Raw genomic sequence first — 25,272 nt, 5'->3', positions numbered from 1 at the left:
AGTAGCTAATGTTTTTGGATAATTGTGTACTTTACTTTTATCCCTGATTTCTTTGTGTCTTTATAGTTTGATTTGGTGTACATAAGCCTAGAAAACTGCCTAATAGGGTATTTAGGAGCAGGTACCAGGATTACTGGTGTAATTTATAAAATCCTTGTTTGGGGTTTTTTGGTTTTTTTTTGCTTGATTTAAAAAATTTTTTCCCCTAATTTTAAATGCATTTTTATTTGATGTGCCTCTTTTTTTGCCCCAAACAAAATACATCCCAGAGCATTTGCAAAATGTTGTGCATACAGGAAATGAACAGCTTTTTGCAGGGCTGTCGCACAGCTTAATAGATTCTGCAGTGGGAAGAGAAAATGGATATATGGCTGTGCTCAGCTGCATTTGTTTAAAATTTTCTCGAGACAGGTTCAGTTATAAAGTCCCAGGCTGGTCATGTTAATAAACAGCTATTAAAATACTTGGAACCTTGTTGACAGATTTAGCTTTAGTTGTTAAGTATATTACGCATGGTCATAGTCAGATTGGATCCTTAACTTAAGAACCTATAGATTAGGATAAACTTAGAATGAAATTTACTTTACATGCTCACTATAAACTTTTGTTGAATATTGAACAGTGCCAGGGAGTGACCGGGGAGTGAACTTCTCGTATGCAACAGCTATAAATCTGAAGCTGGAACAGGAATGGAGTATGAATGTGGAGCCAGGTCAGGCTCTGTCTGGTCAGAAGTCTGAAATAGGAAAGGTTGGAATGAGGACTAGTACAGGTCTAAAATGGAGTCAGGAAGCAAGCTATAGGCTTGAAACATGGCTTAGAAACAAGCTGGCACTGCAGGCTATGAACTAGAATCAGGAAGCAGGTTACAGTGTAAGATGGCATATTAGGGTGGAACCATCAGATTGGTGTATTAACTGCAATAAAAGGACCCCCTTGAAATTTGGTGGTTTTTTTTTCCTGTGATGTGTAATTCAGTTGTTTGCCTCAGCTAAATTGGCTCTTTTCATTGTGGATATCCTTACATGATATAAGCTATGGAAGGAATGTGTTTATATAATATCCCAATCAGAATTTTTTCTCATTTTTTCTGTTTCTCTGATTGGTTTTGAATAGAAAGATTATAGAAGCTTAATGGAGAAAAATCTATCCTGTAAGCTGAAAGTGGTCAGACATACTCATTTTAATTCTGTTGACACATCACATACTATCAGCTTTGCAATAGTGTGTGTATTTTATTCCAACTGAATTTTGATCTTCCAAAATTAAAACAATATGGTGGCATTTATGTGTTGATGAAAAGGAGTAGCCTACATAGATAGATCTGACCATATTTCTATTTTTCTAAAAAAAGATCTTTTGAATTAGTTCATCTAAATAATTTTGACTTTGTTGGTTCATAGGACAACTTAACTGCTATTTTATTGTATTTTGTATTAAGTAAACAGATTATGCTGTAGGTAACTGCTCTATAGCAAAAATCTTTTAATCTTTCCTTCTACAGATGAAATAGAGCAGTGTTGCATAACCTATATCTCATTTTTTCATTTAATCTTAATGGGGGTTTGACTTTAGATTGATGGTTTTCATTTTGCATGTGAATTTTTTTTTAATAATATACTGTACTGATTTTTAATTGGCCAGTTGCAGAGTAAAACATGGTACAAAAGGAAAGGTGATTGTAAATGCTTTTTGTAGATCTTTAAACACTGAGGGCTCCTTTTACGAAGCCGTGTTAGCGGCTATATTGCACGCTAACCCCCGTGCTAGCCGAAAAACTACCGCCTGCTCAAGAGGAGGCGGTAGTGGCTAGCGCGGCCGGTAAATTAGCGTGCGCTATTACGCGAGTTAAACCGCTAATGCGGCTTCGTAAAAGGAGCCCTGAGTGAAGACATTAGGTTATCAATATTTACTACACCTTTCAAGAACAAGTGATCCTAGTGGTTAGAGTTGCTGCCTCAGCACTCTGAGGTTGTGAGTTCAATCCAGGCAAGCTTCTTCTTCTTTTAACACTCTGTTGCCCCCAGGTACCACAGTTAGATTGTAAGCCCACTAGGGCAGATAGGGAAAATATTAAGGGCTCCTTTTACTAAGGTACACTAACATTTTTAGCATGCGCAAACCCTGCGCTAAACGAAAAATACTAATGCAAGCTCTATGGAGGCATTAGTGTTTAGTGCACGCGCTAAAACCGCCAGCGCACCTTAGTAAAAGGAGCCCTAAGAGTACCTGATTGCTATTCAATGAATTCTAAAGCACTTTGGGTGAATCTCTTCATGAAAAGGCGGTTAATAAATCCCAATAAATAAGTAAAATGTAAATAAGATTTAGCTTATTTTGTTTTGAGCAAATGATTATGCAACAGACTCCAGAGTTACTTTTGATAAAGTTGGTGAATTATCCATGATCTTTTTTATCCACATCATGGTATTTCTTTGAAGATTATTTTATGTTTATTTGACTATGAATTTGTTTTTATTGTGTTTATTTTAAATACTGTGTATGTAAATCATATAAACCGTTTAGTTTTAAATGGTATATAAGTTTTTAAAATAAATAAATAAACTAGCCTATAACAATTGCTGTTGAGTGAACAATCAATTGATTTGACCTCCAAGATGAGCTCAGCTAAGAGTGCTTAAAAGTTTTTTAATTGAGAACAATTAACTTGTACGATCAATTCGGCAAAGTGAACCAGGATCATATATATTCCATTGGATTTTAAATCATCTTAATTTCTGGTTGAATTAAAAGGAATGCAAATACGGAAAATCTGCAGATGCAGTGAAAAGTACTCAGAGGATATGTAGCGGCAGTAATCTGGGTAGTGTTTCTTCACTCTGTACTCTTCATGTGGCTTAAAAGCACCTTTTGCTTGGCACATGTTTACTGCTTAGGTACAGGCCCTTTTTGTTTTAGTTGTTCCTGTTTAATTGGACATATGCGTGTAATATAGTATGTAAAAATGTGGTTTTTTAGAACATATTTATGTTTTCTGCAAATGAACTGCATGAAAATTCTCTTTATGGCTTTTTTCGTTTTAATATGCACTTCTTTTGAAGATAACTTTTTTTTATTACAGCTCTCACATCGGCTCCATCAACATCTTGCCAGCATCTGCAGAGTAAGTGTTAATTATTCTATAAATTAATGTAGAGATAATTTGCAATAAATTTTCCAGTGGTAATATTGTAAAAGATTTCTTTAATTTTTGAGATATGAAAGTTTACATTCTAAAGTAAACCTAAGTGTTACAAATGTTCATTAAAGATGCACACTTGGAAATTTGTCAGTTCTATGTAGATTCTAATAAAACAATAATATACTCCCACCGATAACAGGCAAATAATGCATATCTAAATATGTAAAATATTTCTTGCACATATGTATGTAGTAAATTTAAAACAAACTGGAGAAAATATTTCTTCACTCAACTTGTAATTAAACTCTAGAATTTGTTGCTGGAAATGTGGTGGAAGCAAATAGCTTAGCGGGGATTAAAAAAGGTTTGGATAACTTCCTAAAAGAAAAGTCCATAAGCCATTATTAAGATGAACTTGGGGAAATCCACTGTTTTTTTCCTTGGTATCTTGTCAGATACTTGTGACCTGGGTTGGCCACTGTTAGAAACAGGATACTAGAATTCATGAACCAGTAAAGCAACTCTTATGTTCCTGTGTACTGGTTTACTTGACTTTATACTTTTTCATAGTCTAATATGGATTGGAATTAAACTTCCAGCAATACTGTATTTTGTAAGATGCACATTCATATGATTCTCCATGTATTGCTACTTTTTTGATTGAGCACATTTTAATTATAGCTGAAACGTGAGAGGCCAGAGAGTGAGAAAAATAGTTATTTTATAAATAGAAAAGACACAAGTTAGTGTATTATGGTACTAACTAATTTGTTAAGATGGACTTGAGAAAATCCACTGCTTATTCATAGGATAAGCAGCACAAAATCTGTTTTACTCTTTGGGATCTTGCCAGGTACTTGTGACCTGGGTTGGTCAATGTTGGAAACAGGATACTAGGCTTGGTGGACCTTTGGTCTTTCCCAGTATGGTAACTCTTATGTTCTTATCTATTAGATTAGCCCAGTAACTTGGTGTTGCTGCTGTGTGGTGAGCACAGGAGAGACAGCTCAAGGTCTTCAGTCTCCCAGCAAACCCATCAGACAGACAAGCATGTGGGATCTCTTAGAGGGGAGGGAGAGATAGCAGATGATATGAATGGGCAGAAAACGATAGCCTTTATGTACCATCATTTTCTATGTTTCTGTGTTTAATTAATGTACTTTGTCGGGGTGAACTTTGTTAGGAAGTGGTATGGAAAGCTTACTTTCCATCTTTCAGTCATCGGAGTATCCTTTTTGTCATTCAGCCATTGGGTGGGGATTGAGATATCTGTTTTGAATAGAGGGAAGAGGACCTGGCTGGTTGGCCTCTGTATTTTCACTAACATAGATTGGTTTTGAGCTTTCTCTTAGCTTGAAGATGGAGTGTGAATTTTGCAGACAGGGTAATTTTGATTTAAGTCTATTAAGAGTTTTGGGTTTTAAAAAAAATATGTATATTTTTACTGTGATCCACCTAGACCACAGTATATAGTGTGGATTATAAATTTTTTAAATTCTTTATTCATTTTATATTTTACATCAAGTGCACAGAAAATATCAACAATTAAATTAATACATCACTTGAAATTCTACAAATTTCTCCTCAAATAAAATTTATCCCCATCCCTCCCACCATACTAATCTCAAATAATATATATAATATAATAAATTCTGTCCTTCCCTTCATATCAAATAATGAAAATCAAAAACCCACCCCATACTTCCATTTATGTTAAACAGGGAAAAATGATATCTATTCATTACAATAATTTATTAATGGTCCCCACACATCCTGAAATTTTTTAAAATACCCTTTTAGAACAGCTAAAGTTCTTTCCATTTTATAAATGACACACTGATCTCCACCAAAAACTATAATTCAATCTGTTCCAATTTTTCCAATTATATCAGTGGTCTCAAACTTGCGGCCCGGGTGCCACATGCGGCCCGCCAGGTACTATTTTGAGGCCCTTGGTATGTTTATCAATCATAAAAGTAAAATAAAACAGTTTCTTGATAATATGTTTCTTTAGCTATAAATTACAATATTATTATTAAGACTTAGCCAAAAGGAAAGATTTATAAACTATAAAGAGTTTTACCTCATACAAAATTGTTATTTCTTTAATAAGACATTAACTATTTTTTTTTGAGGCCCTTCAAGTACCTACAAATCCAAAATGTGGCCCTGCAAAGGGTTTGAGTTTGAGACCACTGAATTATGTTATTTGCTGAATGGCAACTCCTGTCAGAATCATTAAAAGTTTGTTATTATTGGAAGATATTTGGCTCTTAGCTTTCATAGACATGCCAAATAAAACTGTGTCATACGACAATGCCACATGATTTTCTAACAAACAATTTATTTGGCCCCAAATCGACTTCCAAAAAGCCATAATAAATGTACAGTAAAACAATAAATGGTCTAAAGTTCCAGCATCGAGATGACAATTTTTATTTTTTAAATAAAATGTGAGAAGATAATTTTTTACTTGCTAATGTTTTTTGTTTTTCTTTTTCAGCATTTTAGAAAGAACAATTAGAGCAGCTGTGGAACAACATCTTTTTGATTTGCAAACCAGCATAGATCAAGATCTTAAAAATTTACAGGAACAGAGAGTGGAATGTAACACTGAAGAAGAGCATATCAGCTGTAAGGAAGAAGAAAGCAATAACCAGTAAGAAGGATATTTCATTTTATATCGCAAACCAGCTGAGATATCTACAAATACAGAAATTCTACATTGCACCAATCATCCTCCATTTTAATATCTCCACTTCCTCTGCCCCTTGGTACCCTGTAGCCCTTTTACTCTCTCCTCTAAACCCATATTAATCCCATCTCCCACACATCTCTATTGCCAATTCTCCCCTCTTTTCATCCATACACACAAAATAATCTCCCTCTAACCTTCTGCTAGACAATCCTCTCAAAATCCTCTCTCCCGTACTCATCCCTGGATGTCCCATCCATTCTAGCTGATCATTTTTATCTGCACCTCATCTCCTCTCAATATGCACAGCCTAAGCATCTCCAAGGGTGCCTGCCATCGCTCTACAGCCCACAATGCCCATGAAGCATAATGTCATAAATTTCCATTGCAGATGAAGGCTGCCTTTACATGTACCAACACTGAAACAACTTGTGTAGACTGCGTCTCCAGCGATTCAGCCTACTGTTGTATAAATCAATCTGTTCACCATATAGTACTGATATTTTTGCAAGTAATGCTATCCATTTATATATCATGACCCTAAGCCCGAAGATGCTTTAGACTCTGCATGTTCAAGCCAGAGTGCCTAGCTAACTTTTGTCTAGGAAACACAAGGGGCTGCTGTCTCGGCAGTGGCCACTAGCAGGAGTGTATCGTGGGTAACACCAACTGGAAAGGTATTATGATTGTAACAGAGAACAAAGATTAGCATTGAATTTTATGTTTGTGTTTTGCTTTCTGTGAATTGTGCCAGGTTCAACTCTAGCCACCTTGTTAGGCAGACTGGGTGGACTGCCGACATTTACTAAGAATTTATTTTATATTTTACTTAACCCAAAGATATAGTTCAAGGCAGATTACAAAGCAAAAACACTAAAAGTTAACTAAAAAAAGAAAAATAACACTTGTTACAATAAAAAACCAGTCAAAATAAAATATGTAATAAATTACACCCATAAGTATTGGTCATCCACAAATAACAAGATCCCAGTTACACACACTATTCATAATTTTTGAATGGCCAAGTCTTAAAATGCCTTTTAAACAACTCATAAGAATTCCAAGATTCAAATACTATCTGGCAGTTTAGCCTCTATAGCTGATAACTTTCTCAAAGGTATGCATGTAATTCAAATTTGTTGAAGATGAAACTGAAACTTCCGAGAGGACATGGATCTGGTAAAAAGATTTCAAAAAGATGTTGTATGCTTTCATTTTCCTTTCCAAGTACCATCTTCACGACAATATTCTTAATCTCTTTTAATGAGGATTTTTATTTCAGTAATCCCCCAAAAATGACAGTGGAATAGTTTAACTTCATCAGTATGGGCAACCTGGACAACATGTTGGCTATAACACACAAAGCTGCTTAAAAGTTTTCTTCATCAGTGTCCCCAATCACGTTTCCAGTGATGAAGCAATATCCTAATAATATACCCAAGGCATGTAAAGAAGTAAATAGGACAGGAGTCCATGATATTAGAGAGATTTATAGGGGCAAACTTGGTCAGAATGTACCAGTCAGAGAAGTAAGCCTTAGTAAAATTTATTTTCAATCTGTGTCTTGCCATTTATTCTGTCACAAGTTTAAAAGAAATCATCCAAAAAAGAATTAGTTACGGTATTCTAGTATTTCACAGAACAGAATAAAAAATAAAGTATAATTTAACAACTAGGCTAGAAAGATTGAAGCTAAAACTAGACACGTTAAACAGAACTGGTGAGAGTGCAGACTTCTGAGGAACTCAGATTCTGATGCAGTAGTACCCAATTGAACCAAATAACAATCTGTGAGTCAAGAATTCCAAAGAAGAGAATGTTAGTGAAAATATTTGTTTCTTGCCATTCCGCTAGAACAAATCTTAAACTGTGGTAATCTTTCAGAAGTTGAAGACTGAGCACTTCTTGCACTGTGCACCAGAAAGGGCTGCCTACTGATGAGCTCACACTCGGATAATTTGTTACAGGTCTTGATTGTATATTAGCTGACTTTTTATTTGGGTATTTTGCTGACTCCATTTTTTTTTTAGTAGGTAGAATCTGTTTTTGTATTTTTAAGACAGGAGGTTCGTAGGATAATATATTTTGTTATTGTTGGTTTGCTAGGGATGATTTTTCTGAACATAATGTCAAAACCACGGAGGACAGTAGAGACTGTTTGAAGATTATAAGGTGCACTGATTCAGAAAATGAAGTTTTGTATCCTGAGCCTGGAAGACTGAATATTAGTTTTTACCAAGAAGAAGCAAGAGAGCAGGTAGATTTATCTTTTATTTTGTTTAATTTTTATATTCTCTTGTTGTTGTCCCTCCATATTTGTGCAGTATTTGCATACTATAGGTATCCTAGTTAAACAGTAACATGAATAAGTATAATCCAAAGAATTTATACCATTGAAACACTTAGATTTTACTTTGGTAACCAACAGTGATTTCATATATTTTGCTGATTTATTAATTTTAAAAGTAGCATGAGTAATATAAAAAATAAAAAAAATTGAATGCTGTATATTTATATACCAAATAGAATTGCAGCTGATCGCTACTAATAGAAGACTTTTGAAAAGAATACCAATTCTTAGAGAGTAGAAATCTGGGATAATAGAACTAGAAATACTGTTATTATGATTTTGATATTAGTGGCTTCAAGTCAGATGAGTGAAGGTCACTTAGCAAGAAAGACTAGGAGTAACTGATGTGCAATTATTAATTTTCCAGTGAGACCATAGTGGTGGCAACGATAGTACTATGCTCCCTCTGTACATATCTAAAAAAAATTTATGGAAAGAAGAGAAATTGGGAGCAGTAGAAGATGAGAGATTTTAGAAGAGCTATTTGCATGTTGAATAGATTCAATATATGTAAAGAATACAAACCCAAGTAGTTAGAATTTGGACTATTTTATCATTTTAAAGCAGATGGCCTTTGGTTTCCCATTGTATTGACTTCTCAAGCATACTTTTATGCCTTTAGATATCATTCTTTATAATTCCCTTTCTGTTACATCTACTCAGGATTCCATATATGTGGTGATTTATCCCTTCCCGTGAACTGGCAGAGAGAATACTTCACAACTTTGAGCACCTCCCCTATAGAAGTGGAGCCCCAGTCCATACCTCAGGTTTTATTTTTCTGCAAGCAAACTGTGCAGAGGGGTTCTGATCTGCTCTGCTTAGCTTTTTTGCTTTCTTGCATTTAAAGTTAATTTTTTCTGAATGGGGTCAGTGCCCTGAGACCCCATTCTTGAGGATTCTCTGCCTGAGAAAGGCACAGACCCACTGTGCCGGTCTGCAACTCTGCAGGGCAAGCCTTTGGATAAACCTGGAGGGCCAGCCTGTTGTGTTTTCTTCTGGGCTCAGGCTCCATTCCCCTGGGAGCCTGCTCGCCTTCTCAGTGTCTCAGTGGCTTGAGCGCAAGCTGTGGGTACCATGATTAAGAACCCTCAGGGTGCAGGTTGTGTGTTTACCCTCCCCTGTTGCACTCTGAGGTCCCTGGGAGGTGGAGGTCAGTTCGTCTGGCTTACAGCCCGAAGATTCCATGGTCTGAAATAGTCGCAGGAAGTATCTGAGGCAGAAAAGCCCTTTCTTTCTTTCAGCTGCATTGGAAAAGCTGCAAGCAGGCTCCAACCAACAGAACGATCCTTTCCTGCAATCCAGGAGTTGCAGAAATCCAAACACTTTTCTGAGCATGTTGTTCTCCTACCTTAGAGAGTGAGTTAGAGCCCCCTACAGTTTTCAGTTTCTGCAAACAGTCTGTGCAGAAGTCTTTTGGATATTCTTTGCATCTTTTTTTTTTTTTTTTTTTGGTGGCTTCAGTGCCGCAAGACCCCTAGTGGTGTCCTCTGCTGGAGGAAAGGATGCAGTCCCGTGGAGCCAGACTGCTGCTTCACAGAGAAATTTTGATGGATCTGTGGAGCCAGCATGCTTGTGCTACCCTTCTCAGCCTCTGGGTCAATTCCCCTAGGAGTTCGCTTGCCCTCTGACCCTGTCGGGTTTAAGTGCAGGCTATATGCGTGCTGAATAAAATATCCCTCCGGGTTTCAGGGCGCAGGATGCGTTTTAGCCCCTCCCCCCTTGGTCGCATGGAGAGGTATCCATGGGGGGCATAGATTACAGTTGGAATCTGATCGACTGGCAGCCCATCATTTTATTGCTGAGGTTCTGAAAGAGCTCAAATTGGAATCTCCACCTTCCATGTTAGTGTTCACTCATGGACCTTTCTAGTGTGCCATGCTCCTCTTTTCTATCCCATCCACAGCTTCTTGGTCTTGTTATAGAAAAATGGGATATCCCGGAAAGCTCTTTCCAGCACGCTAAAGCTATGACTAAGCTTTATCCACTGACTCCTGATTTTACGAAGTTTTTTGAGCAACCTAAGGGGGATTCCGCTGTGGCGCATGTTATTTGGTACATGGCCCTCCCTAACGATGGGGGAGTAGTGCTTAATGGCTCCCAGGATTGCAGAGTGGATATTATGTTAAAAGAAAACAAAAAACGCTTTATGAAGTGGCTTCTTCAGGTAACAAAGCAGCAGCAGCCTCCTTTGTGGTGCATGACTGTCACATGGGATTGTGCAGTGTGCCCTCTGTGGAGGTGGATGTCTGTCTCCAGCTAGTGATGGATGGTGTGGATTATGTGGTGGATGCCCTTTATGATCTCATTTGAGTTCTTAGTATTATCTCAGCTTATGAGGTGTCTATGCACCAGACTCTTTGGACCTTTCATTGGCTGGGGTTGCTGCCTCTACGGCCACTTTAAGCAGACTTCCTTTCATAGGTCAGCTTCTTTTTGGGTAAGGTTTGGATGACTTATGGCCATTGTTGCTGATCGCTGCCCTAAGTCTCTCCCTGTGAACATGTCTTGCAGGACTTCAGGAGGGGAACTGTAGTAATTTTCATCCCTCTTGCCGTTTTCGTCGGGGATCCTCGCAGACATCTGGATCCCGGGCAGCTACTGCTCCTAAAAAGCCCCAATGACGCCAGAGGGCCGACTTTCTCACATCAGAAAATACTAACAACAGATACCTCCATGTTTCGGTGGGGAGCCTACCTAGAAGACCTTCACATTCAGGGCACTTGGAGTATTCAAGAAAAATCTTTCCACATCCATCTTCTAGAATGCTGAGCGATTCACGTCGTTCTTTGGATTTTGCAAGATTGCCTTCTCAACCAAGTAATACTAATTCTGACAGACAATCAAGTATATTTCTTCTAAAAGAAACCTTAGAATAGCCTATCATAACAGTATTACATCAGATCTTCTCAATCTGAGGTACTCCAAAGATTGTTCTCTTCAAGTCTCCAAACATTCACAAACTTCCACACTTCTGTTCCAGACTATACTCTCCTTATCGTCTGGAGACAGATACTTTCCTCCTAGATTGGACGAACAGATTTCTCTATGCATTCCCTCCAATTCCTCTGATAGGGAAGACACTTCAAACTACAACAGGAACTAGCCGCCATGATCCTCATAGCTCCTAGGTGGCCAAGACAACCCTGGTTTCCCCTTCTCTTTGAACTCGGTGTAAGGGAACCCACTGAAAAATTTTCCAGCATTGTTGACTCAAAATGAAGGGTCCCTTCTCTATCCCAGTCTACATTCTCTAGTTCTCACAGCCTATTATCTCTCTCCTAGTGGACAGCCAAATTCAGTTTCTCTGCTCCAGTATCAGCCATAGTAGATGCTTCCAGGAAACCATTCACACAATGCCTTTATCATTACAGGCGGACTCATTTTACCCTTTGGTGTCACTAGCAAACATTACTTCCGGACTTGTCCTCCACCATCAGTTTTAGACTATCTTTTACATCTCTCCAACTCTGGTCTAAACACAACTTCAGTAAGGTGGTATATAAATGCATAAAATAAATAATTAAATAAGGGTGCAACTCTGTGCTATCAGTGTTTTTCATATACCTTAGGATCTCAATGTTGTACTCTCCACCTTGATGAAGCCTCCATTTGAACCAATAATGACTTCATCACTCAAACACCTCAGTTGGAAAGTAGTTTTCTTAATATGCATCACTTCTGCATGCTGAGTTTGTGAACTTCAAGCACTTGTCAGGATCTCCCCTAAACAACATTCTATCATGATAGAGTTGTTCTTTGCACTCATCCCAAATTCCTACCAAAAATAGTTTCAGAATTTCATCTCAGCCAGTCTATAGTTCTGCCTGTCGTCTTTCCAAGACCACATTCCCATCCTGCTGAAGCAGCACACCACACATTGGACTGTAAATGAGCTTTGACTTACTATCTGGATCAGACCAAGCCTCGTAGAACTTCCATTCAACTATTCCTGTAATTTGATCCTACCAGGTGGGGAGCTCCTGTAACCAAAAGGACAATTTCTTCATGGTTAGAGACTATCTCCTTCTGCTGTGCTTGAACTGGACAACTGGAAGGTCGTGTCATAGCACATAAAGTAAGAGCAATGGCAATTTCAGTGGCTTAACTACTTCCACTCCTATTCAGGATATTTGTAAATCAGCAATCTGGTCCTCAAGTCATACTGTCACATCCTCATACTTAGATTCTATTTAGCATGTGTGTTCTTAGATTCTCCATACATAGCATGTGTGCTATTGATACCTGTCTTAAATGTTCTGTAACGTGTGTTGTTGATCCTGAAGACTTCTCTGTATGTATCTTTGTAACCCGTTCTGGGCTCCTAGGGAGGATGGGCTATAAAACTAATTACATAAATAAATGGGATAGTCGGTTCGACCAAGCAGATCTACAAAATGTATTCTCTGTTTAGATGCCAACTTCTTCCATCCCTTCCATATTATCTAGGGAGTCCCACATGTGGGAATATACTGTCTACTTGTCCTGGGATAAAGCACAGTTACTTACCTTAACAAGTGTCATCCAGGGACAGAAGGCAGATATTCTCAAAACCCTTCCATCTTCCCTAACTGAATTATTAGCTTTTTCACTAAACTGATGGTCCTGTGTGCCAACATTGGGCAGGAAGGCACAGGTGCGTGCACGGTATGGGTGGTCTCAAGGCTTCTAAGATGTTTAAAGTGACAGTACACTTTTTATACTGTCCATACCAGGGATCCGTAGATGACATTACCTATATGTGAGAATATCTGCCTGCTGTCCCTGGATAACACCTGTTACAGTTAAATAACTGTGCTTTATTCACAGTCACATTGTTATAGCTATATGTGCCCATGATAGCATTTTTTTTTCTTAACCCTTCCATTATAATATCTAGCTCCCTTTCTAACATGGTGGTGACATGATAGTTACTAGTGCTGAATTTTTATGCCTGTCAGCATTTTTGGTTGTTTATCAGCTGAGTTCTTTTTATAGCATTGTGTGTCCTCTGTGGAGATGGGAAAAACAAGGCTACCCATAATTCATTGGTCATGGAACAGCTGGTATAATTTTGAAGTATGAGTTTAGGAATTAGGCATGCACGTAAACTTATAGCATGAAAGCTGCTGTTAAAAGTAGTTGGGATGTGGCACAGAAAGTGGTGATATAGTGCTTATTTGCTATCAGCCATATAAACTGTAGCTAATTTAGTGGTTTGCAGTTTTTTAAAAATAAATTGATGAAACCTTTAACAATAGTGCGATGAGAGAATCCCATAAAAATAAGCTTGTATTAGAAATGTGCAACTTGTCTACATACTTAAAGTAACTCTTCTTTCCTTTTTTTTTTTTTTTTAACCATTTCCACTTGTCAAGTGTTATGGGGCTCGATAGGCAAACAATTTGCCAAATCTCATTTGATTGCTCTGTTTTGCTTTGTCTTGGATCCAAATGTTTCGCTTTTGAGACATGGCAAACGCATCTGCATCTGTTTTCTGATTTGGAAAATTAACCACCACTATAAAAGCTGAAAGAGTGCTTTGCTGTTCATACTCTGTGATCATATAGAAGTGTTTCAGCTATTCCTTGGAATCCTGCCAGGTACTTTTGATGTGGATTAACCACTGTTAGAAAGAAACAAGATATTGGACTTGATGGATCTTCGGTCTTTCCCAGTATGAGAATGCTTAGGCATGGAAAGGAGAGGTGAGTAGTGGAGTGCCACAAGGATCAGTGTTGAGGCTGTAATCTCCCTAGGAATGCCCAGGCTAATTTCTTGTTGTAAACCGCCTAGAACTGAAAGGTATTGGCGGGATAGAAGACATCAGTGTAATGTAATGTATTTCTGTTCAATATATTTATGAATAACATTGCTGAAGGATTAGAAGGTTAAGGTTTGCCTTTCTGCAGATGATACCAAGATTTGTAACAGTGGACACTAGTGATGCCTGATTTAGGGAAAACTTTTTCAACTTGGCCTAATAAATTGATTTTTTAAATTCGATTTTCCCACCCAATTGGGCATTTTTTTCAAACGTCCTGTCAGGTTTATTTTGTAGCCTCTTCACTCATCCCACCCCCGTTGCCTTTCCAACTCTACGCCGTAGTTGTGGTGAAAACAAAATAAACGAGACTTTTCCTCTCTCTGTTAGGTCCTAGCTCACGCTCGCTGTCTAACACCAGCTCTGGCAGGATACACATTTCAAATCTGACATATTGTAATCACAAATTAGAAAAGAAAATTATTTTTTCTACCTTTTGTTGCCTGGTCATTTTATTATTCAAATCATATTGGTCCCAGGCTCTGATTTCTATTTGTCTTCTATTAACTCCCTCACCAGGGTCTCCTGCCCATTTGACGTTTTCTTCTTTCTCCATGCTCACCATCCATCTTCCATCTCTGTACCTTCTCTTTCACTGCTATATCCAACATTTCTGTTTCTTTCCTACTGTCTGCCATCTCTCTCTCACCCTGCCTTATGCCCTGGGTCAAACCTCTCTATTTTCCTCCATGCAGCATCTCTTCCTTCCTCCTTTCCATTATCATGTGCAACAATTCTTTCTCCATATACCATCTCTCCCTGCCCTCCACCCTATGTCCAACATTTCTCCCTCTCTCTTCTCCATGCATGTCTCCCTCTCCTCCACCATATGCAAGATTTCTCCCTCTCACCCCTTTCTACCTCTTTGTTGCATCTCTTCCTTCCTCTCCTCTACCCCGTGTCCAACAATTCTTCCTCTCTCCCCCCCATACGCATCATCCTAAATCCATCCCTTCTATATCCCCCTGTGCAGCACCTCTTAACCAACGCATGCTCCCCCTCCCCCCCCCCCCCACTGAGAGATCTGACACAACTTCAGGCCTCCCAAAGCAGCAGCAGCAGTAGTGGCAGGCAAAGCAGAATCAGCACTGTGAACGGGCTGTTTGTGGTCTGCCCTTCAAGGGCTTCCCTCTGCCATATCATCAGTGTTGTCATCAATGAAGCGGCAGTGGGAAGGCCCTAGTGGGGCAGGCCTCACCAGCCTGTTTAGAGCTCGGCCTTGGATAGCTGGTCACCACTGCTGCTGCTTTAGGAGGCCCGGAGGCTGATCTTACTGGGGGGGAGGGGGTTGGTCACTGAATTGGTGAGCCCAATCTTTTAGAAGAACGAATTGATTCACCAAAGTGAATCGAGCAGCACTAGTATGAATCAGTGAATCTATTCGAGTCGGGCAGCACTAGTGGATACCCCAAAAGGAGTGGAAAATATGAAAAAAGATCTGCAAAAGTTAGAAGAATGGTCTAATGTTTGGCAACTAAAATTAGAAGAATAGAGGAAGATCCAAGATGGCTGCCAGGACAGATATGTGCAGCAGAGCTCCACAATAGCGTTGCTTCATTCTTTTTCTCCCCCGGTTTGACCGCACAGAGCTGGATCGTGACTGAAATATTTACCTTTGGTGCATAACTTCTTAGCGAAGTTGTGTTTCTTTTTGGGCCGTGACTTGCCCGTCTTTTAATTTTTCTTCTGATCATTGTCGGGAGTGCTCTGGAGCGGTTTTCAATATGTGGAAGTGGAAGGGTGCCTCTCGATCCTGGACCTCCCGGTGGTTGGAAGCACCAGGAATCTTGTGCAGATGACGTTGGACGCTGGGCTGATGCGGCAGCCACAGGAAACATCCCAGACTCTGATTTCATCAGCAAACCTTAGTTTCGATCAGGCTTCATTGAGCCCGATCCAGAGACAGGCCCATCTCCAGCCTGGGAGTGTGTGTGATGTGGAGGAGGAGGCAATCCAGCTTGTGAGAATGACCCCACAGCTAGTGAGCCCCAGAGGAATAGCGGGAGAAGGAGAGTTGGAGAGGCAGACCCCCGCTGCAGCCCGACCAATGGTACCTAATGCAGAAACAGGTGAGACCTTACCTTCTCTAGAAGAACAGTTTGGAGAGTTAATTAAGCCTGCTAAAGTTTGTATGGAGGATTTATGAAAAGCCATTGTAACCATGGATTCAAACCTCAAAAAAGCTTTAACTATGGTACATTCTGATTGTGCCTCAATTACAACTCAGATCAATATACAAGGGGTAATGATAAAAGAACAAAGCAAACTTATTAAAAAGCATGAAGAACAAATTTCTCAAATAAAGACTTTGGAATTGGAAACAGTTAAAGAAAGATCTTCCATCCAAAGAAAATTGGAATATATGGAGAACCAACAGAGAAGAAATAATTTAAGGTTGCTAAATTTTCCTAAGTCTCTTAATTTCTCCAGTGGAAATGATGCGGATATATTTAAGAGAAATCTTGTTAATTACAGAAGAAAATTTACCACCTATAACAAGAGCTCAGTACATCTCATCTGGAAGATGTACTGAGCCAAATCGACAAGTTAAAAAGTGATAAATTGCTAGGACTGGATGGTATACATCCCAGAGTATTAAAAGAACTCAAAAATGAAATTGTTGACCTGCTGCTAGTGATCTGTAACCTGTCGCTAAAATCGTCTGTAGTACTTGAAGATTGGAGGGTAGAAACATAGAATATGATGGCAGAAAAGGGCCGTCGGCCCAACACGTCTGCCCACCCTAAGCAATTCCCCGAAGTGAACCCACATGTTTATCCCATCGTTTCTTGAAGTCGAGTACGTTGCTGGCCTCAACTACCTGACGTGGAAGGCCATTCCAACGATCAACCACCCTTTCGGTGAAGAAGTACTTCCTGATGTCACCATGAAATCTCCCACCCTTGAGTTTGAGCGGATGCCCTCTTATTGCCATGGGACCCGTAAGAAAATGGATATCTTCCTCCACCTCGATATGGCCTGTAAGATATTTGAACGTCTCTGTCATGTCTCCCCTCTCTCCGCGTTCTTCGAGAGAATATAGCTGCAGCCTGCTTTAGACGCTCTTCATATGGGAGATCCTTGAGTCCTGAGACCATCTTGGTGGCCATTCACTGGACCGATTCCATTCTCTTCATGTCTTTTTGATAATGTGGCCTCCAAAACTGAACACAGTACTCCAGATGAGGTCTCACCATGGATCTGTACAACGGCATTATGACTCCAGGCTTTTGGCTGACAAAACTTCTTCGGATGCAACCCAGCATTCGTCTAGCCTTGGCCGAAGCTTTCTCCACCTAAATGGCCGTCTTCATATCTTCGCTAATGATTACACCCAGGTCCCGTTCTTCGACAGTTCTTGTTAAGGTTTCCCCGGTCAGGGTGCATGTTCTGCTGGGGTTACCGCTACCAAGGTGCATAACCTTACACTTTTTGGCATTAAAGCTCAGTTGCCAAGTTTTAGACCATTGTTCCAGTAAAAGTAGGTCCTGCCTCATAGTGTCGGGCATGGTTGTGCTGTCAACCACATTGCATAGCTTAGCGTCATCGGCAAATAGTGTAATTTTACCTCTAAGTCCCTGAGGCAGGTCCCATACAAAGATATTAAACAGTATCGGACCCAATGGCCAATGTTATGCCGATTTTTTAAAAGGGCTCCAGAAGAGATTGGGAAATTACAGACCGGTAAGCCTCACTTCGGTGCCGGGCAAAATGGTGGAAACGATTATAAAAAATAAAATTGTGGCACATGTAGACAAACATGATTTAATGAGACGGAGTCAGCATGGGTTCAGCTGAAGGAGATCTTGCCTCACAAATTTGCTTGACTTCTTTGAAGGTGTGAATAAACGTGGATAAAGATGAGCCAGTTGATATAGTGTATCTAGATTTTCAGAAAGCTTTTGATAATGTTCCTCATGAGAGGCTCCTGAGAAAATTAAAAGTGTCATGGGATAGGTGGCAAAGTTCAGTTGTGGATTAAGAATTGGTTATCGGAAAGAAAACAGAGGATAGGGTTAAATGGTCATTTTTCTTAATGGAGGAGAGTAAACAGTGGAGTGCCACAGGGGTCTGTACTGGAACCGGTACTATTTAACTTATTTATAAATGATCTGGAAATTGGAACGACGAGTGAGGTGATTAAATTTGTAGATAATAATAATAATAACTTTATTTTTGTATACCGCCATTCCCAGAGAGTTCTAGGCGGTTCACAGCAATTAATTAAGATTACAAACAGTGAAAAAAAGCATTGGAATTACAATACTATAAGTGTACAATAGTAAGGTAAAAAAGTTTATTTACAGGAAAAACCTGACACTAAACTGTTCAAAGTTGTTAAAACACATGTGGATTGTGAAAAATTGCAGGCGGACCTTAGGAAATTGGAAGACTGGGCGTCCAAATGGCAGATGAAATTTAATGTGGACAAATGCAAAGTGATGCACATTGAGAAGAATAACCTGAATCACAGTTACCGGATGATAGGGTCCAACTTGGGGATTAGCGCCCAAGAAAAGGATCTGGGTGTCATCGTAGACAATATGATGAAATCTCCCGCCCAATATGTAGCGGCAGCCAAAAAAACAAATAGGATGCTAGGAATTATTTAAAAAGGGATGGTTAACAAGACTAAGAATGTTAAAATGCTCCATGGTGTGACCTCATCTGGAGTATTGCATTTAATTCTGGTCTCCTTAGCTCAAGAAAGATATAGTGGCGCTAGAAAAGGTTCAAAGAAGAGCGACCAAGATGATTAATCAGATGAACTCTCGTATGAGGAAAGACTTAAAAGTTTAGGGCTCTTCGGCTTGGAAAAGAGATGGCTGAGGGGAGATATGATTGAAGTCTACAAAATCCTGAGTGGAGTAGAACGGGTACAAGTGGATCGATTTTTCACTCTGTCAAAAATGACAAAAGACTAGGGGACACTCGATGAAGTTACAGGGAAATACTTTTAAAATCAATAGGAGGAAATATTTTTTCACTCTGAGAATAATTAAGCTCTAGAATGTATTGCCAGAGGTTGTGGCGGATAGAATAGCTGGTTTTTAAGAAAGGTTTGGACAATTTGCTGGAGGAAGTCCATAGTCTGTCATTGAGAAAGCCATGGGGCAAGCCACTGCTTGCCCTTGATTGGTAACATGGAATGTTGCTACTTTTTGGTTTGGACAGGTACTACTGACCTGGATTGGCCACTGTGAGAATGGGCTACTGGTCTTGATGGACCTTTGGTCTGACCCAGTATGTTCCCCTTGCAGGAAGAGCTTTCATAATTTGTTTCAAGAATGTTTTTGAGACATTTTCACCCAACAGTTCTTGAATTTTTACCATTGAATCACAAAACCGAAAGATTATATCCGAAAAATTATATCCACACACAATTGTCTATGTATGTTCAGATTTATGTATGCCTCCAGTGTGTGTGTGTTTGTTTTCAGTGCTTCTTTTCAGTTTTGTCGTTTACATTTGGGTTTCAAACATATGTACACCAAATATTACAGAATTGATGGACGACTTTATCTTGCTAGTCCAAAGCTTGTTGGTGTTGAATTCATTGAACAGCAAGTAGAGATAGGAAAATACTGAACTGCAGCAGCTGCATAATGCCATTATACAGTAGATCCAACAATTCTTTATTATCTCTCTCCAGTAGGTAGATGATGGATCTGTGCAACTTCAAGATTGGTTTGTTGAAGCCCTTTCTTAATTAGCTATCAGTAGATAGCAGTTGCATATTTGGTCTGTCTTGGAAGTCTTCTCTGAGTTCAAATTTTTCTTGTTTACTCAAACATTTTGTAAATGCTGATTTTAGATGCATAAAGGAAGGAAGGAAATGCTATCTGATGCAGCTTTAAAGATCTTCCACCATCTTGATATCAAAATGCTGAACTGCTGCAGCTGCACATTAGGGATGGATTGCCAGAAAATCTTGGAACGAACGTCATTAACAGTGTGCACACTATGTACAAAGAGGGCACACACTTTCCTGATAGTGCATGCATATGCAGACCATCATACATGTGCATTATCGCAAAAGAAATACATACATAGTACACACTCTAAGAAAAATGCTGTAAATGCCCTTAATGGGCAGAGAAAACAATTCTGTATTCTCTATCTGCTGGTTGACGGGCAGAACACCCGCAAGTTTTGGACTGCTCTGGTGAGACTAAAGGAAAGAAAATTAGCAGCTAAGTTCCAATTTCTCCTTGCGATGTGTTTGTGTTTGCATTCTAATTTCAAAATCCAGCATAAACCATCCACAGGGTATGGTTGATTTGAGATTGACTGTTTTGTAATCAAAAATATATATATTTTGTTGGCTTTTGAAAAATGTATTATTTGCTTTACAGAGTACCAGTTCTGTTCTGGAAGACTTCTCAAAAATGATTTAGAAGCTTATTTTCAAAGTACTTAGACACACATAGTACCATAGTAACTACTTTGTGTATCTAAGAGGAGTGTGGCCTACTGGTTACAGCTGCTGCCTCAGCACCCTGAAGTTGAGAGTTTGATCCCAGCCTGCTGCTTATGATTCTGGGCAAGTCATTTAACTCACCATTGCCCCAGGTACTACATTTAGGGCTCCTTTTACAAAGGCGCACTAGCGGTTTAACGCACATGATACCGCACGATAAACCGCTGACCGCGCTAGCCGCTACCGCCTCCTCTTGAGCAGGCAGTAGTTTTTAGGCCAGTGCAGGGGTTAGCGCGTGATGAAAAGTCACGCGCGCTATCCCCACTAGCACAGCTCAATAAAAGGAGCCCTTAGACTGTGAGCCTGCCAGGACAGATGGGGAAAATATTTGAGTACCTGATTACTATTCAGTGCTGCTTTTGATTAACCTCTTCATGAAAAAAGTGGTTAAATAAATAAATAACAATTTAAAAAAATACTATTTTAAAATGTAATCAGTGAATGATATTTATATTTTTATCAGCAGGCTCCAGATATACTTTTGGAACTAATTAATGAAAGCACTGAAGCTGATTCATTTATTGATGAAGAAAACAATGTTAAAAGTAAAAGGTAAACTTTCTTTTTTCTGTAATTCTGCTTAGGGGATCTGGTCTCTTGGGTTTTCATTATTAAACTGGGGGGTAATGCGGTTTCTTTGATTGTTGATATTAAAATATTTGTTCATATTGAGAATAGATATATGAATATATCCTGTTATGTCAGTTGTCAAAAATGTTACAGAACGTACTCTGAATAACCAAACTAGTTCTAGTGGGCAGAGTAAAAAGAGTATAGAAAACATATGGTCCAAGACATTTATGATGTTTGAGACAGCAAAGAAAGATAGTGCTATGTTTACTGGTGCTTGAAGACTAATGACTGGACCTAAGGTATGAAGTGCTGGAAATGTTTGCTAATGCGCCATTTTGGGGAGAAGCTGTTTGGAAGTATGTTTAAGGAGGGTACTTTTTCTAACAAAATGACACAGTGGTACCCTTTAATCCCTCTCCAAGGCTCCTCAAGGAGGTTCTATAACTCTCATAGGCATAGGTATCTACCTCTTCCCATCTTGCTCTCATCAAAAACATCACATGGCCCAGAATTCTATCCAACTTTGCATCCAAAACCAGGATCATGGTTTTTCTGTCCTCTGCCAGGGTTCCAGTATATCTGTTGGACAGCCTTCCAGTAGGAGGGTAGCTGAGATTTTTTTGCAGATCCTTGACTTCTTTATAACCTTTGGGTTACCGTTGTCTTCTATTCAAAATTACATACATTGCCCACTAACAATATCATGGTCAAACCCTTCACATAGGAAATACCAAGAAGCGCTATTTCTTTTCGAGGTAAGTGCAAATCTGGGCACCATCATCTACCTTCATAAAGGAACTGGTGATATCTGAACTTAAAGGATACCTACCCTTGTATAGAGATTTCATCCAGGTCACCAGAAGTTTCTCAAATTCATTATAGGGAATCAGCACGCCCAGTATCAGATTCTCCTTTGCCATAGCCTTGTCATAGTAGTGATGCATCTACCCAGACTAGGAATGCAAGTGTTACCTGTCTTGACAATTGGTTGGTGAAGAGCACATCTGAGGAAGGGAGCTCAGAAATCCATGTCTCTAGCCATCTGGCTGCTGGAGTTGCCAGAGTTCATCGTACATTATCCCAGTTAGGCCTGTCAAAAGAGGAAACACTTCCATTCCTAGTCTGGGTAGATAACTCTGCTCAAACCTTTATTGGACTCTGTAATGGGACTCTGTCCTGGTGGATATGGACCTGTCTAATCTGTTCCAGTTCCCCCAGTTTAAATTGGCCTCTCAGATGTATCCAGATTGTGCTGGGGAGTCCACATAGTTGGGCTTCATACTTGGGGATTATGGTTTACCCAGGAGAAACTTTACCAGATTTCTTGGAATTAAGGGCGATGTGAAATGTTCTAAAGTCTTTCGGAGATCGGCTATCCAACAAATTAATTCTAGTGTAGATGGACAAATCTGTACACCACTCAGGAGTTTGTACATATGGTGATCAACCAAGCAGAAACAGATAATGTAGAGGAAATGTGGTCAACTCTGAAAGCAACCATACAAGAAGCAACAAACCGATATATAAAATCAGTAAGTAAACGGCGAAGAAACAATAAACCACAGTGGTTCTCTGTGGAGATCTCAAACCTCATAAAAGAGAAGAAAAGAGCATTCATCTCCTACAAACATTCAGGGAAGCAGGACTCCAGGGAAGACTATCTGACCAAGTCAAGAGCCGTCAAAACAGCAGTCAGAGAGGCCAAATTCCGAATGGAGGAGAATCTAGCGAAGAACATCAAGAAGGGCAATAAATCATTCTTCAGGTATATTAGTGATAGAAACAGGAACACAGGCGGGATAGTACACCTTAGGAAACCAGACGGGAACTATGTAGAATCGGACTCCGAAAAAGCTAAACTTTTAAATGAATACTTCTGCTCAATCTTCACCCATGAGGCGCCGGGATTCGGCCCTCAGCTGCAGACAGGGAATAGCTCGGTAGACCCGTTTTGTAATTTTGAGTTTACGCCCAGCAGTGTCTACAGTGAGGTTGACAAAGCGATGGGGCCAGACAATCTACACCCCAGGGTACTCAGGGAGTTAAGTGATGCCTTGGCGGAGCCGCTATCCTCATTCTTCAATCTCTCCCTTAGTACAAGTAGAGTCCCGTTAGACTGAACAATGGCTAACGTCATTCCACTCCACAAAAAAGGATGCAGGACGGAGGCTGCGAACTACAGACCAGTGAGTCTCACATCAATAGTGAGCAAACTAATGGAAACTCTAATCAAACGCCAATTGGATAAAATCCTGAACGAGGAGAATCTACGAGATCCCCGTCAACATGGATTTACAAAGAATCCAACCTGATCAGCTTCTTTGACTGGGTGACGGGGAAGCTGGATATTGGGGAGTCCCTGGGCATCATGTACTTGGACTTCAGCAAAGCATTCGATAGCGTACCACACCGCAGGTTGTTGAGCAAGATAAGCTCTATAGGATTGGGTGACACATTGACTGCATGGGTTGGGGACTGGCTTGGAGGTAGACTTCAGAGGGTGGTGGTGAACAGCACCCCCTCCGAAATGACGAAGGTGATCAGTGGAGTGCTGCAGGGCTCGGTCTTAGTCCCGATCCTATTCAACATTTTCATAAGGGACTTGGCTGAGGGGCTTCAAGGTAAATTAACGTTATTCACCGATGACACCAAACTATGCAATATAGTAGGCAAGAGCACAACAGGGCCTGACAAAAACTCAATGCCCGACAGTATGACGCACGACCTTCTCCTACTGGAGTATTGGTCCAGGACCTGGCAACTAAGTTTCAATGCCAAAAAATGCAAGGTCACGCACCTTGGCAGCAAAAATCCATGCAAGACTTACACCCTTAATGGTGAGTTCCTAGCGAGGACTGTAGCAGAACAAGACTTAGGGGTGATCATCAGTGAGGACATGAAGACTGCTAATCAAGTGGAGAAAGCTTCATCGAAGGCCAGACAAATCATAGGTTGTATACGCAGGAGTTTCGTCAGCCGTAAGCCCGAAGTCATAATGCCATTGTATAGATCCATAGTGAGACCCCCATCTGGAATACTGTGTACAATTCTAGAGGCCACATTACTGCAGAGATATGCTGAGACTTGAGTCGGTCCAGCGAATGGCCACCCGGATGGTCTCAGGACTCAGGGATCTCCCATATGAAGAACGGCTGGATAAATTGCAGCTTTACACACTCAAGGAACGCAGAGAGAGGGGAGACATGTTCAAGACATTCAAATACCTCACGGGCCGTATCGAGGTGGAGGAGGATATCTTCTTTTTCAAAGGTCCCACGGCAACAAGAGGGAATCTGGAAAATCAGGGGCGGGAAATTGCATAGCGACACCAGGAAATACTTCTTCACTGAGAGGGTGGTTGATCGATGGAATAGTCTTCCACTACAGGTAATTGAGGCCAGCAGCGTGCCTGATTTTAAGACTAAATGGGATCGACATGTGGGATCTCTTCACAGAGAAAGATAAGGGAGGGTCATTGGTGGGCAGACTGGATGGGCCGTGGCCCTTATCTGCTGTCACTTTCTATGTCTGTCTGTGTCTATGTCTAAGTCTATTTACAGCTTTGAGCACCTCCCACAAGGAGGGCAGAGCCCAGTGTTCCTTTTCAGTTTTTCTTTTGCAAGCGAACTGTGTAGAGGTGTTCTGCTCTGCTTAGGTTTGGTTTTCTTTTTGGCTAAGTTCATTTTTTCTGAGGCTTTGGTGCCCTGAGACCTCATTCTTAGGGATCCTCTGCCCAAGAAAGGATGCAGGTTCTCTGGAGACAAGCAGGGGAAATGTAGGCACACTTACTGGTGAAGTCCTCTGACTGAGCCTGCATGCCGGTACTCTCCTCTAGATTCAGTAGTTTTTTTTGGGGGGGCCTTTTTTTTTTTAAACTACTGAGCATGTCCGGACATCTTGCCTCGCCGAGCTCTACCCCAGGTTATTTAGTTTTTTCTTTGACTAGGTTCTGCACAGGTTGAAGCTCACCTTCTCTTACCTCTTAAAAAAAAAACAATAGAACTTCTGTTCTCATAACGTTAGGCTTTTCTCTTTATTACAGTACTTCTTAAAAAAAACAAAACGGCAGGGCTCTTCAAACGGTGTCACTGCTTTTTCTTCAGTTAAAAAAAACAACAAACAGAGAGGAAGTGTGAACGCCGGTATTTTTACATAACCGGTAGTCTTTCTGCCAGCAGTAATTGGGCAGTTGCTAGGACTGCAAATATTTTTTCCTTCATGGTGAGCA

The 25,272-nt window shown here is 40.1% G+C and overlaps 1 protein-coding gene across 16 annotated transcripts in view; it reads left to right on the top strand.

Moving 5' to 3' along the window:
• FAM13B (family with sequence similarity 13 member B) overlaps nucleotides 1–25,272 on the top strand; it is a 156,892-nt gene that overhangs the window by 57,097 nt on the left and 74,523 nt on the right. For 14 of the 16 annotated variants that reach the window (XM_033927210.1, XM_033927205.1, XM_033927206.1 and 11 more), the window contains 4 exons: nucleotides 3,083–3,124; nucleotides 5,646–5,801; nucleotides 7,944–8,094; nucleotides 20,932–21,023. In XM_033927210.1, coding sequence (XP_033783101.1) covers nucleotides 3,083–3,124; nucleotides 5,646–5,801; nucleotides 7,944–8,094; nucleotides 20,932–21,023 — 441 coding nt within the window. The remainder of the gene's footprint in view (nucleotides 1–3,082; nucleotides 3,125–5,645; nucleotides 5,802–7,943; nucleotides 8,095–20,931; nucleotides 21,024–25,272) is intronic. The other 2 variants (XM_033927208.1, XM_033927207.1) reach the window with 2 other exon arrangements.

The sequence above is a fragment of the Geotrypetes seraphini genome, chromosome 18, assembly GCF_902459505.1.
Source record: "Geotrypetes seraphini chromosome 18, aGeoSer1.1, whole genome shotgun sequence".
Lineage (NCBI taxonomy): Eukaryota > Metazoa > Chordata > Amphibia > Gymnophiona > Dermophiidae > Geotrypetes > Geotrypetes seraphini.
Note: the sequence above shows the minus strand (reverse complement) of the source record. Positions and strands in the feature narration are given on the sequence as shown.